At 43.0% G+C, this 18,607-nt stretch overlaps 3 protein-coding genes across 3 annotated transcripts; 2 read left to right on the top strand and 1 right to left on the bottom strand.

Annotated features, from left to right (window-relative positions):
• Nucleotides 1-3,126: 3,126 nt before the first annotated feature.
• Nucleotides 3,127-6,142, top strand: pou5f3 (POU domain, class 5, transcription factor 3). Its single transcript, XM_067250872.1, has 5 exons — nt 3,127-4,105; nt 4,203-4,314; nt 4,398-4,528; nt 4,960-5,124; nt 5,501-6,142. The coding sequence occupies exons 1-5, from the start codon at nt 3,347-3,349 to the stop codon at nt 5,756-5,758; spliced, it is 1,425 nt and encodes a 474-aa protein (XP_067106973.1). The 5' UTR covers nt 3,127-3,346; the 3' UTR covers nt 5,759-6,142.
• Nucleotides 6,143-7,017: 875 nt separating this feature from the next.
• On the bottom strand, nt 7,018-9,173 carry fut7 (fucosyltransferase 7 (alpha (1,3) fucosyltransferase)). Its single transcript, XM_067250873.1, has 2 exons — nt 8,948-9,173; nt 7,018-8,198 (listed from the first exon to the last, which is right to left on the bottom strand). The coding sequence occupies exons 1-2, from the start codon at nt 8,964-8,966 to the stop codon at nt 7,105-7,107; spliced, it is 1,113 nt and encodes a 370-aa protein (XP_067106974.1). The 5' UTR covers nt 8,967-9,173; the 3' UTR covers nt 7,018-7,104.
• A 4,514-nt stretch (nt 9,174-13,687) lies between these two features.
• clic3 (chloride intracellular channel 3) lies at nt 13,688-17,294 on the top strand. Its single transcript, XM_067250139.1, has 6 exons — nt 13,688-13,890; nt 14,446-14,555; nt 14,699-14,824; nt 14,912-15,018; nt 15,172-15,347; nt 16,697-17,294. The coding sequence occupies exons 1-6, from the start codon at nt 13,855-13,857 to the stop codon at nt 16,859-16,861; spliced, it is 720 nt and encodes a 239-aa protein (XP_067106240.1). The 5' UTR covers nt 13,688-13,854; the 3' UTR covers nt 16,862-17,294.
• The last annotated feature ends 1,313 nt before the right edge of the window (nt 17,295-18,607 follow it).

An 18,607-nucleotide genomic window follows, 5' to 3' on the forward strand; every position in this document is an offset into this window, starting at 1 on the left:
CCCTGCAAAAACAGAATTCGAAAGAGTTCACTTTTTCTAAGTCTTTGTATATGCAGGCCTAGCTGAATCTGAATTAAAAGGTTTTTATTACAAGTGGAAGTTTTTGTTTGTGTGTCATTGCTGTATTTGAGCTTTGGCGTGCCTTCCTTTCTTGTGTTTTCACTCATTCTGTCTCCACCACATTAGAGGTTGGAAAGTTTCCTTTGGCTTTCTTGCCACAGAGCCTGAAAGCCTGGTGTGAATATGTGTGTGTGCGCACATGTGTGTGTGTGTGACTGGGGGAGGGAATTGAGCAGCTCTCGTAACTGTCCCTATTGAGTAGTCTGACCAGGGCCGTTAAAACCCATTGTCTCGGTTACGGTGGAAGCAAAAGCAGCCATTGGCTAGCGGTGAGCGGGCGGTGTGTGTGTGTGTGTGTGTGTGTGTGTGGGGGGGTATTCAGGGTGTCAAAGGCAGGGCCGTTAGGTAGAAAATCAAAAAGCCATCAGACTTGTTTGGGGGGAGGCTTACAACAGATAAGAGGTATCAACTGCAGGAGTGGTGATAACAGAGAGACACAGACAGAACCCATGGAACTTGTATACTACTCGAGCCTAAAGTAGAGGACAAGTGGAGGTGGGACAATTTCAGTCCCTGGCAAAGCAAAACCATAGCCAAGCATATACATTTTATATTTTTTGATATTTGATAATATAATATACTTGCTCATATCAGTACCAGTACATATTAAATTTTTGGAAAGCCTGTGTCTGGCATCCATTGTACTACAACCCAAATGTCAACCATTTGACCACCTATGGTCCATGGCAAAAATGTAGGCTTTCAATTCTGTAAAACACAATAACTAATAAAGGGCGTGTTTGTTCTAGTTACCCATGCATCGGTCCATACACCGCTATTTTTCCCTATTGGATGAATAAAGTACCTATCTATCTACTTGAGGGGGAGGTTCTCCTTTGTTTATTCATTCATGCAGTCCACTCCAATCCAACATGACGGAATAGATTCACTGTGACAGACAGATAAATAGAAGTGGGCAGGCAGATGCTGCCTTTATCTGCAGAAGGCCTGTGCTCCTACAGCTAGCGGTGGGGGAGGGGGGGGGAGCACAGGACGAAGGAGAGTTCACTTGAAAGGAGCAAGACAAGATCTGAAAAAGGACATCTGGGAGCTTTTCAGGCTAATCCACTGACACCACCACCCCCACCCCCCATGCACACGCACACAAACACACACCCACACTCCCGACAGTATCCCCCTCACTGTATCAAATCCTCCCCCCTTCCTCTCACTCCTTCTCTCTCGATCTCTGAAGCCTTGTACCTCGTCCCACTTTCTCCCTGTGAGTGTTTAGCATGACAATCCATCACCCCCACACCACCCCACCCCATTCCCATCCAAGTACAGAGTGCAGGACAATGCCTGTAGCTGGAGTTTGATGTCCTTTAAGCCATTGAGGAGTCCCTGTGGCCATTCCAAGCCCCCTCTCTCTCTTGGGCAAGCGAGCACAGAATATGCTGCAGAGTCCCTAGTTTAGGTGGTGAGCAAAAGTGCGTTTGAAGATGGATGTCTACAGGTAGGTCGAATGACTGGCCTGTGAAGGCATAGTAAGATGGGAACATGCTGTAGATTACATACAATATAAAGATCACATCAGGCGATATTTGTTATGACATGAACGGTGATGATGCAGCTGGCTACACATGTCAAACCATTTTATGAGTCACTGCGTTTTCAGATTACGCCTGTCAAACAGCTATCCCGTCTGGATTTCAGTGAAACTTTGACTGTTTGATTCAGGGGAGGAGGTGTGTGTGTGTGTGGGGTGGCAAAATCAAAGGGATGAGACTTATTGTTCGCGTCTGAAAAGAAGCTAATGGTCGACCATCGCAACTCGGGGTCTGAAAGCTGCGGGGTGCGCCGGGGGCAAGCCGTACAATGACACCCCCACTACCTTCCTGCAGCGCGTCTTCCTGCCACAATCTGTAGCCAACGACTCGCTCTGGGGGTGCGCATCTGTATCGGTGCGACGGCCATCCACGCCTTTGAATAGCCACCGATCAAGGGTGAATGGTGGAAGGTCACCTGAATGCCTGGAGCCATTTTATGTATTTCCTTTGCGTTGTCTCAAATTTCTATAGGCTAAAACATGGCATTTGCTTTGGGCGTAGGCTACGTGTTTTCCACTGCAGCCTACATGCCTTAAACTAAAAAGTTACCAGTTCACTTCCAGGGAGATAGATAAAACCTAAACAATGTATGATATTATTGATCAATAAAATCAAAAATCTTAATCAAGTCAATCCAAGGATATAATAGGCTTTTACAATTTAAATGCACAAATATTTTAGCAGCACATTAAATACTCTGTGCTAAGCAATGTGAATGTAATGTTAGGCTATGTTTTGGTTTTCTTTACGTTCACAATTGTGTAGGCTAATGTTAGTCCTAAATCTCGAATGAATATAGGCCTATCCTTTACCCAGACTTAAATAACATCACATTTTAATATCAAGGACAAGTCGTTAAAAGTGAATAATTTAAACAAAGTAAGCATTGCCTAATGATGGGGTGAACGTATGGGGTGCCTACATATGTATTTTTAACAACAGCCTTTTCAGGTTTGTGAGAACAACTCCAATCCTTCACAATGTAAACATGCAGATCAACATTTCACCTAAATGTGATATTTTGTGATCATTTTCCATCAGAATTAACACTTTATAGCCTACTCTATGTTGGGCTTGGTTATTTTAATGTGGGAGTGTGAACTGCAAATCTATTAATTAAACATTGTAAACAATGGTCCACGGTGACTTGAAACTTCCTTTACCAGGAGCCAATAGTCGGCCTAGTACACGCCCCGAGTTTTCTTACATGCTACGTTGGAATTGAAAAAACATCAAGTTCATTCACAAATTCACTATCAGCTGTACGTAATTATCTGTTGTGGCCAATAGGAGAGAAGACAATTAACATTCCGTCCTCCAGCACGAGCATCGACTGATTAGGAAAACCTGTGGATCCGGAGGCCTGAGTCCAAAGAAGAGCATTTGATCTTGAAGGTGAGGTTGACTAAGTGGTGGTGAACTCTAATAGTTGAATTTAGCTTGCATTTCTGCAGAGGATTGTCTGGAGAACAGAGTGACGACCAACCCGTAACGGGTTGTTTTTCACGTCTCCACGAATTGGAGAGTGGTTCATTTTGGCTAACTAGCTTTTTGACATAATTAGGTTGCTCAAAAGTTCCAACATTTTCCAGAACTTTGCCATGGACGATTAGACGGTCGCCAGCAGACGCAGTCGGGATTACTATCAATTTGTGCAACTCTAGGCAACCGTGACCATGTCTGACCGATCCCAGACCTCCAACTCTGAGTGCAACAGCAGACCTTACGACTTCAGCCGGGCTACTATGTACTCACAGGCCCTGGCTCAAGAAGGATTGGGCGGCTCGTCGCTCCAGATACCACACGGTGTGCTGCAAGACCCGGCCCTAATCTTCAACAAAGCGGCATATAACGGAATTACCCAGGCTGCCGCTCAAAGTTTTTTCCCGTTCCCTCCCGTCGGTGGTGACTACAGGGCCTCCGACTCTCAGGCTGGGGACTTCGGCCAACCCAAACACTGGTATCCCTTCGCCGCTTCCGAGTACACAGGGCAAGTACCAGGGGTCGCTGCGGTCACACAACCTGCCAACCACAGTCCACCTATTGCCGAAACCAGGGAGCAGATCAAGATGCCCGAGATAAAGACAGAAAAGGAGGTGAATGATGAGTACTCGACCGATATAAAGATTCAACAGTATCAAACCCCACCGACTTCCGCCATGACTCACGGGATGTATTATTCGGCTCCATGGAACCCGTCTTTCTGGCCCGGTTTTACTCATATGACGGCCGCCAGCACCAGTAGTCAAAATGCCACCACATCATCTGCTTCGTCCCCATCTCTTTCGCCATCTCCCCCAAGCAATGGACTGCCCGTGAACGCGTTCTTCAGCGGGAGTGCAAGCCAGACCGTCCCGGCAACACCGACTCAGAACTCCAACTCAACTCGTAGCAGCGGTTCTTCCAGCGGCGGGTGCAGCGACTCAGAGGAAGAGGTGAGTTACGATTTTGCTTTGGATTTTTGTTTGATGCTGTTGATTTATAAATGTTTTAACTGGTTACTCGATATACTGATTATGTGGTTTTCTTAAGGAAAACCTCTCAACTGAAGAGTTGGAGCTGTTTGCCAAGGAATTGAAACACAAGCGTATAACATTAGGTTTCACACAAGCAGATGTGGGCTTGGCCCTGGGAAATCTTTATGGTAAGCTTTCACAGACATCCATTAAATTAACTGTCCAATCCTAGTGTGTACCACAGGTAATGTAGTCTCTTCTGTCTGTACAGGCAAGATGTTCAGCCAGACAACTATTTGTCGTTTTGAAGCCCTCCAGCTCAGCTTCAAGAACATGTGTAAACTGAAGCCCCTGCTCCAGAGGTGGCTGAACGAGGCAGAGACCTCCGACAACCCACAAGATGTGAGTCGACCCATAATGAACGACCTGATCTGATTCAAACCCTACCCCGTTACTGTGGTCTTGTGGAAGTATGGTTTGATCAGTTGCAGTGGTTCTCAATCCTGGTCCTCGGGACCCCTGCCCTGCATGTTTTAGATGTTTCCCTTGGAGCAGGGAAACATCTAAATCATTTTTTTAGCTCATTGTTTTGTAAAGGATTAGGTGAAAACTTTTATATTTCTATTGGGGCATCTTGATTCTGAAATGGTTGAACCCCCTCTTGTGGATGATCAACAAAAACACCCCTTGCAGGCCGATGTCCCTCGTCTCTGGTTCTGGGGGAAATGGAATACATCAAATACTTTCCCTATGTTCATGTTTAGGTGAACCACATCAAGTCCAACACACACCGTGTAAATGGTAGCTCATGAAAGGCCTGTTTGTTTTCGCAGATGTACAAGATAGAGCGGGTGTTTGTAGACACCCGGAAGAGAAAGCGAAGGACCAGCCTGGAGGGGACCGTGCGCTCTGCACTGGAGTCCTACTTTATCAAGTGTCCAAAACCCAACACCCAGGAGATCACGCACATATCCGACGACCTGGGTCTAGAGAGAGACGTGAGTGTTCACCCCCTGTATAGTTTACTAGTAACGTGCACTGCAATTGTCCCACTATATATGTATATGTATATGTACATATGTATATGTATATGTATATATTGTATATTTTTTATATATATATATAAAAAAAGGGAGTCAGATAGCTGAGCAGTGAGGGAGTCGGGCTAGTAATCGGAAGGTTGCCAGTTCACCCTACTTGCTTCGGGGGGAATGTCCCTGTACTTACTGCGAGTCGCTCTGGATAAGAGTGTCTGCTAAATGACTAAATGTAAATATACAGCATGCATGTCAGGGCCCTTAAAGAGGAGTAATCTCACAGTTAAGGAAGTCCTGGGCCTCTTCCTGTACACATTTCCTGACCCACTTTCGACAGGTGGTGCGCGTGTGGTTCTGCAACCGCCGACAAAAGGGGAAGAGGCTGGCACTTCCCTTCGACGAGGAGTGCGAAGGACAGTATTACGAGCAGAGCCCTCCCCCACCACCTCACATGGTGCCCTCCCCTATGCCCGGGCAGGGATACCATCCCAACACCCATCACGGAGCCCCTGCCCTCTACATGGCCCCTCTTCACCGACCTGATGTCTTCAAGCAGGCCCTGCACCCTGGGTTGGTGGGCCACCTGACCAGCTAAATCTGCCTCTTTTAGTCCTCGGCTGTACCCCTCCCCTCACCCCCCCCCCCCCCAGCCAGGTCACCTGTACTTCACCTGAAGTGGCTAACTTTCACTCCTCTGTGGCTTATACCACCTCCACAAGACGTGGGGTTTAAGAAATGACAAACATAAAGGGTTGTAATGGACATCCTCTTATTTTGGAGACGGTAATACAGTGGTGATTGATTGCTGTTGGAATCGTTCCACCTGACATTCCCTGGTGGCGTTGCAGATGTTGAAGCCGTCCACAGCTCGGCACAATGTTTAAACAGTGACTGGAAACCCCCAGTGGAGCTTCTTGAGACTGGGAGGGAGGAGGTAGGCCGGAGGGCATTGGGTGGATGAACGATGCTTTTGCACAAAGTTGTGATTTTTTTCAAAGTTCTCAATTTTTAAAAACAAAAGTTTGTATTTCTTATTTTAATCAAATGTTTTTGTCTTGCCTTATTGATGCAGTCCCTGCTTAAGTTATGCAGGTTGTGGAAATTGTTTACAGTTCAGATGGAACCCCACTCCTACCTTTTTAACAGGGTTGGGGTACTCGGTACAAAAGTCAGATTTTATCCTATCTTCCTACATTTTCTATATTGGGCACATTATTTTTTAACAGATTTTATTTTGAATGTAGAAATGTGGTTGCTTATGAGATGAGTGAAAACTACAGGAACATGTCTGCATTGGTTTGGAGGCATTGAGTACTGCCCCCTTCCCAGCAATCAGACCAGACTTTGTCTCTGATCCAGTGTTACTTGTTCTGTGAACTTGCGGGGTACAGATTTTTTTTTGTTGAGTGATTTGCTGCTCTTTCCAAACCGTCCATAAATGTTTGACTTTAGTTAGTGCAGTGCAGTTGTACATGTGACTGGGGGTCAGGAAATGGCCATATCTATGCCGGTGAGCCTTATCACTCTTTTCTCTAACAGCACACATGTATGAAATAATATTCTGATAATTTATTGACATGCAACGATCTGAAGGGAATTAATGTTACCTGTAACTCTGCACCTAGCAATTAAATTCTTATTTCCATTCAAACCTGGTGTCATATTGTTCTTGCATCACTCTTTAGTTTTTCTCTTTCCACACTGCTACAGCTTCTGTAAGCTCAACATTGGCCTACCAACATGCTTCAAAAGATAAGGAAAAGTAACATGCTACTCATGACTTTTGGATTATTTAAATTGATGGGACAGTTGAACTCATTATATTAGAAAATCCCAAACGAAATTCAAGTATTTGGTTACAATGTTCAGTTTATTCTAAATGTGCCATTAAGGAAAAACAATAAGAAAAAAGCGGAACAGAAATGATGCAACTGATTTAAGTTACCCTGTTACCCAAGCTTGAAGATCTTGGTAAACTGTCTGTGCAGACAGATTGTGATGGTGTAAACAGATCCTACAGAACCTTTCGACCCAGCTCCATAAACGTTTCACCTTATAGTCCCGTCTCCAAGCCTGATAACTTGCGTATTTCTGTTGGTTTTGAGACAGATTTCGGAGGTAACTCCCTAGCTCTTCCACTGATGCAAAATCATCAATATGGATGAAGGAGTTGGGTGGGGCCACTGCCTTGTAATCCTCCAATGATGCGCCTAACACCACAGGCACTGCCCCAGACATATAGGCGTTGTGCCAGAGCTTCTCTGTAATGTAGTCCTTGGAGAGAGAGTTCTCGAAGGAGAGATAGAAGTAACAGTGAGACATGGTGGGCAGGAGGTTGGCACTGGCTAGTGGCCTCTTGTTCCATTTCCCGTACACTTCTACTGGGATGGTCTTTATCAGGGATTTGTACACCTGGATTCTCCTATGGCGGGCATTGTAGTTACTGACCACCCAGCAGACCAATTTAGATTTATTTTGTGTAATGGAGTCCTCTATGCTGTCAGAACTAGAATTCACGGCCTGTTTCCTAATGAGCTCCCCGTAGGGTATGGGGATGTCGGCGTCACGGCGGTACGTCATGGTCCAGTTGAACACATTGCTGTAGTGACTCAGGTCCCCACTGTTCTCTGGGGACTCCAGAGAGACCCAGATCCACTTCTGGTGTGGGGGGCGGAGCAAGTTGAGGGGGAGTACCTGGAGTCTCTGCTGCAGTTCTCGGTGGTGGAAGACCACAGCATTCGCCTGGTGGTACAGGCTCCTCTGATCCGTCAGACGGCAGCCTGGAATGTGGTACTGGTCCTTGCACACGTCCCCCTCCAGGGGGTATCTGTAGCCGAACGGCCAGTACCACACAAGGATGGTAAGGAAGCTTCCGTTACCGATGGTGTCTTGGTTGGTGTATAGGGGTTCTACTTGCAACCAACCTTGCTTACTGATATGGTAACTCAGAAAGAGCAAAAGTGTGACCAGGCAGATGAACACAAAGGGTTTCTTCTTGTGGCAAAATGAACATGTCTCCACGGAGACGGCTTTTTCTTCTCATGATGGAGGGATGGGAAGAAGCGGAAAAGCCAAAAAAAAGCTTTGGTTAAGAAAGCTTAAAATTACAATTTTTTTTATTGATTACATTTGTTTGTCTCATGGGTGAGTCTCATTTTGATAACTTAATGGCATGTATTTTTCATATTTGCCAAAAAACCAACAAAGGGATAGTTTAGACTCACAGACTAAATTCCCTTACATTATAAAACATGGTTTTATGCTAGACAAACATGTAATATTTACATTTACATTTAGTCATTTAGCAGACGCTCTTATCCAGAGCGACTACATCCATTATTCTTTTGAGAGTGGAATGCCTTTCAGAGTCTGATCATATACAGCACAAGAGATAAAAAAGAAATGGGGTATGCAAAAATGATCAAAAATTCAACAACAGACAGAAATGTAGCATAAGTAGAGAACACAGACTGTTACAATTGTACACAAGGCTGTATTGTATTATCTATGGAATTAAGTTATGTTATAAATAAGAAGATGTTGTTGTTGCATTGTGTCTTGTAAAATACAAATAGTTCCTTAGCAATAAACACTGCAATACAGATAGAACTGTGTACTTCTAGTCCTTGCTTTTTGGCTGCACTTATGCGCTACTTGAAATGTACTTTTAATAAAAGCATCCTCTTGTAAATGTAGATTGAAATTGCAGGGCTGAATTTTCATAGCATTTAACAAAGATATAAAAACTACAAAAACATAGTTGTACAAAGTTACACTTCCTTACCTGTTAAGTGTAATTCCATATTCCAGAGTACTTGTCACACCAGTAAGGTACATGTGAAAGAGAAAGATATCTGGGTTGTCATGTTTCCATGAAAGACCTCAACCACCAGTGGATTTAAGAACGTAAAGGACCGAAGCGGAACAATCTTAACATAGACAGATTCTGACAAACACACACACAAACACACACACACACACACACACAGTGATAAATCATAAATGTATATGCATTAACTGACCTGAGACATGATGGTACAGCTCTAGATTCTAGATTCTGAGATGCAGATGGGGGTGTGGCCTAGACACAATACATAGCAATAAGAACGCTAAGATATTTTTGCCATATTTGGGCATTCTATGACAAAACCTATTGCTCAACCTATCAACTCTTTCCTGTACTTCTATTTTGTTACCTCCTCATCTAACAGCTTGCCTCCTCCCTCCTCTTTTTGGTTTTACCATTAAATGATCCCGGCGTCATCTGCCATAATAACCATTAGCCAGTCCATTAGTTGAAATCAATGTTCTCGAGACTGTGATTTTAATGACGGAGAAAGCAATGATGAAGTGATGTAAACTCTGGGCAATGGAGTGCCTACAACCAGAGCACCAAAATATATTTCTGCTATGTGTAATGCATCAGCTTGGTATGCTGTCTTACAATTGTGGATTTAGGCATTTGCGACATGAGCAGCAACCCAGGGCGGCATCTTGCCGGGGCCGGCACAGGGCACCCTCACCCAAAAAGTTGGGATTGTGAATTTGCACAATTCGTTTTCTATCGTTCATTTTCACGTCAGGTCAATTATATAATGTCACCGTGTGGGCCTGTGGGTAAATTCACCTGGTCGGAGTGGGCTCCCTGATTCTAGTTTGGGAGCTAGGCAGGCTGCCTGCAGGTCTCCCACTCAGAAGTACGAGATGGGGAGGGGGCAGGGATAGGTTGGCCTCAGGTCTCCCCACTGGAAGCCCGCGGTAGGGAGAACGGTTCGCCCAGGGAGCCACACAAGCTTAAACTGCCATTGCTGTCTTTTCTTCTCCGGACTCCGTTCACTATTCAGATCTTCCCCCAGAAATACCAGAACCGCAAGAGCCTCGGTCTGTGACGTTTGACTTCCTGCATCTGTTCTGTGCAAGCCAAGAAAACCCACAGTCATTATGTGTTGCATGGGAAACTGTTCTCCCTAGCGTGTGACCAAAAAAAGGACTGACACTGTTGTGCAAATCGGGTTGTCTAGAAAGGATAAAGCCAACGGTCAACATTTCTTCAATGTCCAAGCTAGACATGGGTTTCATAAAGGTTATCCCTTTGCGTGTCCATTGTCTAATTTTAAGGAATAAGAAATATTATTTCAGAGCAATTTGGAGATCTTTATATATTACCGTTTTTATATACCAAAATACAGGTTTGATTTCCTGTTTGGTGAACTCCAATTTGACACGCTTCATGTTCAGCGATTGTTTGCTCATTTGCTTGTTTGTTTTTGCTTGTTTTCAGAATTAGAATTGTGTTTAATCTCCAAGTAAGTGTTCACAAACAAGGAATATACTTTGGTGGGCAGTTGCATACAGTAAACATAATAAACAAAATGGTCAAATGTTGAAAAATGTACAACAAAATACTGGCAGATATAAAATATAACCCTTCCCCCCGCACGCCAGTTTAAAGTAGCTAGAACAAGACGAATGTGTTCTCTCCTATTGAAGTATTTATGCCTAAGACCTTACAAACATTCAAAGACCAACTGGCTGGCTGCTCATTGAAAAATGAGCATTGAGCAGAGCCCACGGAGCTCACTGAATATTTCAAACTTTAAAGGGGTCATTGACTGGGTTTTTGGGGTATTTCACACTGTTCCTTAAAGGGGTCATTGATTGCGAAACCAATTTTACCTTGTCATAGTTGAATAACGACAGTTCGGTGGGTAAAAATGGACATACAGTGAACCTCAAAGTCCATTGACACCTCTTTCCTATCTAAATCTCAGAACTTGAAACTGCAGCTGTAAAACGATCGGTTTTGAAAAAGCGGAACTTGTGACATCACAAATTCTGCTTAAGTTCAATTCAAGTTCAATTCACTTTTCGTAATCTTCCCAAGGAACCGACGTGCATGGCTGATGTTTTTCTATGAGAAGATCCCTGTGAAGTTCTACACTCATTTATTCATTTGCTCGAACCATTTCACCAAAGACAGTTTTGAATGAAAACCTTGGACATTTAAAGAAGGATTTGCTAAGCCGCTGTTGCTGAAAAGAGGTGCTGTTCCAACCGTATGCTCATCACAAACGCAAGCTGTAAGTATGATTTTGTCGCTAACAGTTAGCCTATTAGCAATGCTCACTTCTCCTGTATCTAGGCAGGTGCTAGATACAGGATACATTGCTAATAACTGTTACCGACAAAATCATACTATAGCTTGCGGTTGTGATGAACATAAGGTCGGAACGCACCTCTTTTCAGCAACAGCTTCATAGCAAATCCTGCTTTACATTGTCCCAGGTTTTAAAAACCGTCCTTGATGAAATGGTTCGAGCAAATGTGTAATTGAGGGTCAAACTGCACAGGGATCTTCTACGCTACGGTATAAACAAACATCAGCCATGACCGTCAAGTCAATGTTAGCTAGACTCTAGCTCATCTGCTTTTTATTAATGCTGATTTGCAAGGAATGCAAGAACAGCTAGATAGCGAAAACACCTAGACTGTAGGCATGTAAACTAATTTATCTTGCTAACGCAAGAGCATAGGTAAAATGTGTGAGGATTTATCCTAGTTTATGGCAATGGGGCTAACGCGTTATTTCATGTTCCTGACTGTGTGTCATTCAAATAAATAACCTGTGTTGTCATGTAAATCTACAATTCACGATGCATATTTGTCCAGATCTTTGTCAGGTTATTTTTCGAGATATCTAGCTAACTGAAGCTGAGTTGAATCACGATATAGTTTGCTTGCTAAACTGTAACGTTACCCACCTAAGTCAATCCCGTTTGCTTCAACAACAGAAGTGGAAACAACTAACGTTATCATTTCAAATGATATCTAGTCAATATGTTGAAAACAGTGTTGTGTAGACACAATAGATTTATTTGCACATTTCAACAACGTTGAACAACAACATTTCAAGTCTCCACCTTCGATGTTTCAGTGTGCTGTTGGCCGTGTTGCATTTTTGCTCCGCAGCTGCACTCGTTGGAAACCAACCTAATCCAAAACCAACCAATACGACACGCCACAAAAACAGTTTCTTCCCTTCCGCTGTTGGCCTCTTCAACAAGGTCAAGGGTTCACACTGACTTCATGACTCAATGTCCTTAAAACACACTGCTTTTTGCACTGCAAAATACAATCTTGTACCATTTGTATTTTTTGTATTTTTATATTGTAAATTACTGCAACTTATATTTTATTTTATATTTTATTGTATAGTTTATTTGAATCTAATCCCACTTAGTATTGCTAGTTATGTAACTTTAGTATAGTTAGTCCTCATATTTAAATTTTTGATTCCTATATGTTTAATGTTTGCACCTTCCTGCCAAAGCAAATTCCTTGTCTGTGTAAACTTTCATGGCGAATAAAACCCATTCTGATTCTGATTCTGAATCAGCGCGCAGCTCATCTATATATTCATGAGCATACCATAAAAGGAGAAAACCTAGCGTTTTTTCCCAGGACAATTTCCCAGGAAGTACCAGTGGGCATAGAACAGCACCCAGGCCATTTTCAGCCTTCCATAACCTATTCGGAGACCTTAAAGGAGTCATTGACTGGGTTCCTTAAGGTCTCCGATTGTAACAGTTTCTATTGGATGGCCTAAGGACAATGACAGTTATTTTATTAAAGTTGTGAGATTAAGATAGGAAAGAGGTGTCAATGGACTTTGAGGTTCACTTGATGTCCATTTTACCCACCGAACTGTTGTTATTCAACTATGACAAGGTCAAATCGGTTTCGCAATCAATGACCCCTTTAAGGAAATCTATGTGAACATGTGTGCGACATGAACATTATGGTTAACAAAGAAAACGTTTTGTAGCGAAAAATGCCGCATGAAAAGCAGATCTAACATTTCTTAATGGCAAATAAGTCCAGAGCCTTTTGTACATAACCTCTGCAGCACGCACACATAAGTCCAGGTGTCGATACGCAAGTCAGAATTGAGGTAGGCTACGAAAACATTACTAAAGTAAAGAAAGTTTCAAAATAATAGGCCAACCAATCATCTTATTTTTACCGTAATGCCCCTACCAAAGCTGAAACCCATGTTAATTGCAGCTCTACATGGTCTCTGATTGACAATAGTTGATAAGGAGATGATCTACTGTCATAGAATCCTGCTGTACATAAAGCAAGATTTGATTTTGTTTCAATGTTTCAAATATAGAGATTTATGTCCATCTTGATAAAAATAATTATGTTGGAATAACATTATGTAACATATGTTACATTTCAACATTGATTCAATGATAGTTTGGTTGATTCATTGTTGGTAACCTATCTTGGAAGTGTTTGTCCCCCCCCCCCTCCACTCTCACAGAGAAACAACTCAAGTGTCAACTCTAGTTCTCACAAAATGGGTGGCTTGAACATTATTCAGTGTTTGTGGTGACATCAGCCTCACCTTCAGACAAGGAGAAAGCAGGAAAGGACAGAGGAACAGAGAGGCCTAATTGAAGAGGTGTAGTTTAAGATATCTGGCTTTACTGGTTTGACTGGTAGAACTGTAGGTGTGATGTGTATGTCACAGAGGTAACAGGTGGGGTGAGAGACAGGCACAGGACAGAACTGAGACATAGCAGTAAGAAAAGGAGTGTGTGAGGAAAAGAGAGTGTTTGAGAGAGAAAGAGATATATTGTCTGGAAGAGTCAGAAATACCGAAAGAGAAAGGGGGTAACAATATAAATGGCGGAGGCCCCGAAAATTGAACTCTTCATCAAGGTGAGTCAGAATGCTAAACAATGTGTGGTGTGATCACAGATGATCCAACAAGGAAGAGGATGTACTCAACAAACATCAATTTTAATGAAACATATAGTATGTAGTAATAAGAAATGTATATGCATGAAATTGTATATCATGAGATGGGAATGACACCTGTTGAGAAAATAAACTGACTGAACTGATTCAAATGATTCCACTGGTCAATTATGTGGCCATTAGCCAGCCATTTGTTCAATAGATCAAGTAGTGAGTTAAAGTCTTAAATAAAGTTTTGTGGGTTTTGTGATGAGTCACAGTGTGAATTCTGGCAAACCTCTGCCTGAGGTAATACGAGGTGCATGTAAACTGAAAAGAGACTTGTCCAGTTTGAAGACGCCTGCTTTGTTATCATTCCTTGTTGTGAAGAATGTGTTTCTGGCTGCTCGTCGTTCCAATGACTCAGGGAACTGTTGAGATGATACGTCATAAATCGAAACTGTTGAGAAACAGTTTTTATTGAGAACATATTGAGACACTTGAACACTGCTCTGTTCTCCTATTCTCTCCCTCCAGGCCAGTGATGATGGGGAAAGTGTGGGGAACTGTCCATTCTGTCAGAGGCTCTTCATGATCCTCTGGCTGAAGGGCGCCAACTTCACCCTCACCACTGTGGACATGAAGAGGTGAGACCCTGGTCAAGCCCTGGCAGGAATTTCAATTAAGTTACATCAACTTTTTACTTCAATAGTGACCACTGTGGCCTCTGCTGATGAGGATGAGATGGTTACAGATGTTTGTTTGAGTGCCTGTTTCCCCTGACCCCCAGAGCGCCTGAGGTGCTGAAGGACCTGGCGCCGGGCTCCCAGCCCCCCTTCCTCATCTACAACGAAGAGGTCCGCACCGATACCAACAAGATTGAAGAGTTCCTGGAGGAGACCTTGGCTCCTCCCCAGTGAGTGACTGGCTGGCTCACATGGGCAAACACATACGCAGTCAGTTCGCACTTCCAGCCTACGGTTTAATGTCCATATGCTTACAGGTACCCCAAGTTGTGCTGTCGCTACAAGGAGTCCAACAGGGCTGGAGATGACATCTTCCACAAGTTCTCAGCTTACATCAAAAACCCCAACCCAGGACTCAATGATAGTGAGAGCTAAGGAGAATTAATTCATTGGTGCTGTACTATTCACAGGCCAAATCGGTCTCAGCACTGAGTTATTAATTAATAAAGTAATTAGTTAACAGTAAAAACATTTATTTTTACCTAAACACTCACAAGACTTTTCTCCTTCCTCATAGTGTTGGAGAAGAAGTTCCTGAAGAGCTTGATGAAGTTGGACCAGTACCTGCTGACCCCTCTACCATATGAGCTGGACCAGAATCCAGACATGTCTCAGTCCTCCAGAATCTACCTGGATGAGAACACCCTCAGCCTGGCTGACTGCAACCTGCTGCCCAAGCTCAACATTGTCAAGGTCAGTGACTGATATGTAAAATTAATATTACTTGATTCTCCATGGTTTTGTCTCAATATATGTAGTAGCTGTTCGGGACTTATGCATTATTCACTCTTTAACCATTTAAGCCGCAAATCCTCGTCACTTCTGGACGGCTGTGAATCCCCCGGTCGTTGTTCAATTTTAAGTTAAAAAAAAAATTATATAAAGATTTATATATTAAATATATCATATCAGGCCCAAGTGCGTCGGCCCACCGGACATTTGCCCAGATTACCAGTCCAGGCCTGCCAGCATCCCAATGCTCATCAAATTATTTACTAGCCAACCTCTGCTACCTCTGGTTTTATGGCCAAAATGTTCCTTTTCTACTACTTGTTACTACTTGTTACAGCTTTTTTTACGGCAAAATTCATTCAATTTCCTTTGCGTAGAAGCATTGAATTTACCATCATAGATACACAGCATCGCACTACAGTCTTATTAACTATTTTTGGACTCAAATAAGCACATCCAATGTTTAATTGACATTCTTTACATTTCTGCATAATACCTGCATAATACCTGCATAATACCGAATTCCAAATCATCTCCCCCCGCCCCCCGCCCCCGCCCCCCCCCCCCCCCCCCCCCAATGTGGCATGTCAGCATATTTCAATTAAATCAATAGAATAAGAAAAGTCTGCTCACTTTAGGTTGTGCCAGATGGATTCTGTTTGTTACACCAAATTGTAAGGGTAATATTTGTATTGAAGACTGATCGCAGAAATACGCAGATATACAATTTAAAGTTTGGTACTGACTTTCTTCACAAGCTTGGTTCACCAGACAAGCACTGTACTCTGCATAGATTGTGCAAATGACACAGACTGATACTTATACTCTGATGTTCTCTATACACACATCATTGACACTCAATCATATATTGCCTTGGGAGTTAGGACCCCTGGTCTCCACAGCTAACAGCAAATCATTTCTGTGTCTCCACATCTGTTGACATTAGACAGATCTCCACATCTGTTGATTCACATTTGACTCGTCTCCAAATACCAAACAGAGAAAAATATATCAGCGGCAAACCTTTAGACAACTATGACTATGACTACTCTACACTGTAACAGCCAAGAGATCCTTTTTGGTGACACATTAGTTTTTTGTTGGAATCATCGGAGACTTTGATGAGGTTTGATGTCTTCCTCTCTCTAACCTGCTGATAGAACAAGACCAATGCCATCTGGAGTATGAATGTTCATTCACAATCCACATTGAAATGAGGCGCAGTCTGGTGTTTCTCCTAATGTTCCCATGCCGTTGTTACTCATCCACCACCACTCATTCCCCTTCTCTCCTCTGCTTTGCTGGCCCAGGTGGTGTGCAGGAAGTACAGAGACTTTGAGATCCCCGCGGCCCTTAAGGGCTTGAGCCGTTACCTGGACAAGGCCTACCAGCAGGATGAGTTCCACCTCACCTGCCCCAAGGACTCAGAGATCCTCCTGGCCTACCACTCTGTGGCCAAATACCTCAACAAGTAAAGCGGGATAGAGAGAGGTTGGGGAATGACAGGGGGAAGGGAGGAGATGGGAGGAGATGGATACACAGGGTGTAGGAAAGGGTGGAGTGGGAGAGGGACTACAATAGAGAGGGGGAGGAAAGGGACACTGAGTGGAGAAACAGAGAAACAGAAAACAATGGAAAAATGATGATCCAAGCTAAAGAACAAAGCTATTCTGTTGCAGTAAAGCTGTGTGTACTGGGTGGGATCTACTCATGTACAATCAAATTGTGTGTTACTTCTTATGTTTCTGCAGATGCTAAGTATGTACTTCATTTCTCGCTGACGTTATTGGTCAATGCTACATGAATAATTTCTGTGGATAATTGTTTGTGTATGTGTGTATGTTTGTGCTTGTCTGCTGAATGTCAACAAATGCTATCTAGTCTAATAATAATATTTCCCTGCACATTGAGTGTATTGTGAGAATATTTTTGTTATGGTTTGGTCGGCACTTGCTAATATTTCTTCCAGATCACAACCTATCACTACATGTATCACTCCGCTTAACAGGTGTTTTAAGTACCATTTTTAGAACACCTGTAAAGTGGCCCTGGCTATACACATGAACACCTGTAAAGTGGCCCTGGCTAAACACATGAACACCTGTGGCAGTCAATTATGAATCAAAACTACTACTTTTTTCTGTCACTGCATTGACCTTCATTGCTTTGCTGAATTCAGTGAACCTGGGAATAAACAACATGATGGATGGTTATTGCCAACTTGAGATGGAAATATGAGCTTTGAGGAAATATTGGGCCATTTTACAAAAATATATATATACATTTGAAATATTTAAATTATACTTGCTATGACCACATTACCACAGATATACAGTATAACATCTCTCTGAAGTGCATAGGCATCACCGAGATGCAAATTCAACAACTTAACAACAATCTAAAAGTAACTTTACCTATCTGACAGCACATCTGTTAATATTTCAAGAACAATCAACAGATCTAATTACAGTTCTAGTTAACTAAAATATTAAGCAATTTTACACTAGGCTTTGTGTTTGACTTTGTTGTCTATTCTGTTTGTCTGTTTGTGCTAAATAAGTATTTAGCTGGTCGGCTCCATGACGCCAAACTTTCCAGACTTTAAGCTACGGTACTAATGCTAAGGGCTCGCTGATATAGCTGTCTGTCTTACTAGAACTGCGTATCTATGCGTCGTTGCTAACGTGTGCTGACGTTGTGACGTTAGGCTAGCACTGAGGTCCCTTCCGCCACACAAGGCACTTTTCGCCACAAAAACTTAATTTCAGCCTAAACCATGCAACGGAACGTAAATCCCTATACAAGCAACGCAATTGGGACCAAAACGAAAATTTTCACACCGACGTTGTCTATGTAGTCCGAATATTGAGGGATCCTTAGGGGTGGGGAAATAATAATAATAATACATATACTGTATATGAGAAAGATCAATGGTTGTGCTCGCCGAAGGCTTGAGCGCAATTTTTATCAGATTCATCGATTAATCCAAAACATTAACCATCCTATGAAGTCCTGGTTCAGTTCTCTGTATTCCCTGTCATCACCGGCGGAAATTAGGCCGATGATTGCAGAGTCATCAGAGAACTTTTGCAGGTGGCAGTTAGCAGAGTTGTATCTGAAGTCCGAGGTGTAGATGGTGAACAGAAATGGAGCTAGAACGGTTCCTTGTGGGGCCCCTGTGCTGCAGGACACCAGGTCGAACGGTTGGTGAGGTAGTCCAA

This window comes from Osmerus mordax, chromosome 14, assembly GCF_038355195.1.
Source record: "Osmerus mordax isolate fOsmMor3 chromosome 14, fOsmMor3.pri, whole genome shotgun sequence".
NCBI classification, from domain to species: domain Eukaryota; kingdom Metazoa; phylum Chordata; class Actinopteri; order Osmeriformes; family Osmeridae; genus Osmerus; species Osmerus mordax.

Bases quoted from the DNA above. Each gene is read 5' to 3' on its own strand.
- pou5f3 (XM_067250872.1), top strand. From the start codon at position 3,347: ATGTCTGACCGATCCCAGACCTCCAACTCTGAGTGCAACAGCAGACCT. The intron at 4,106-4,202 runs GTGAGTTACGAT...GGTTTTCTTAAG, and splicing joins GCAGCGACTCAGAGGAAGAG to GAAAACCTCTCAACTGAAGA. The intron at 4,529-4,959 runs GTGAGTCGACCC...TTGTTTTCGCAG, and splicing joins CCTCCGACAACCCACAAGAT to ATGTACAAGATAGAGCGGGT.
- clic3 (XM_067250139.1), top strand. From the start codon at position 13,855: ATGGCGGAGGCCCCGAAAATTGAACTCTTCATCAAG. The intron at 14,556-14,698 runs GTGAGACCCTGG...CCTGACCCCCAG, and splicing joins ACCACTGTGGACATGAAGAG to AGCGCCTGAGGTGCTGAAGG. The intron at 15,019-15,171 runs GTGAGAGCTAAG...CCTTCCTCATAG, and splicing joins CAACCCAGGACTCAATGATA to TGTTGGAGAAGAAGTTCCTG.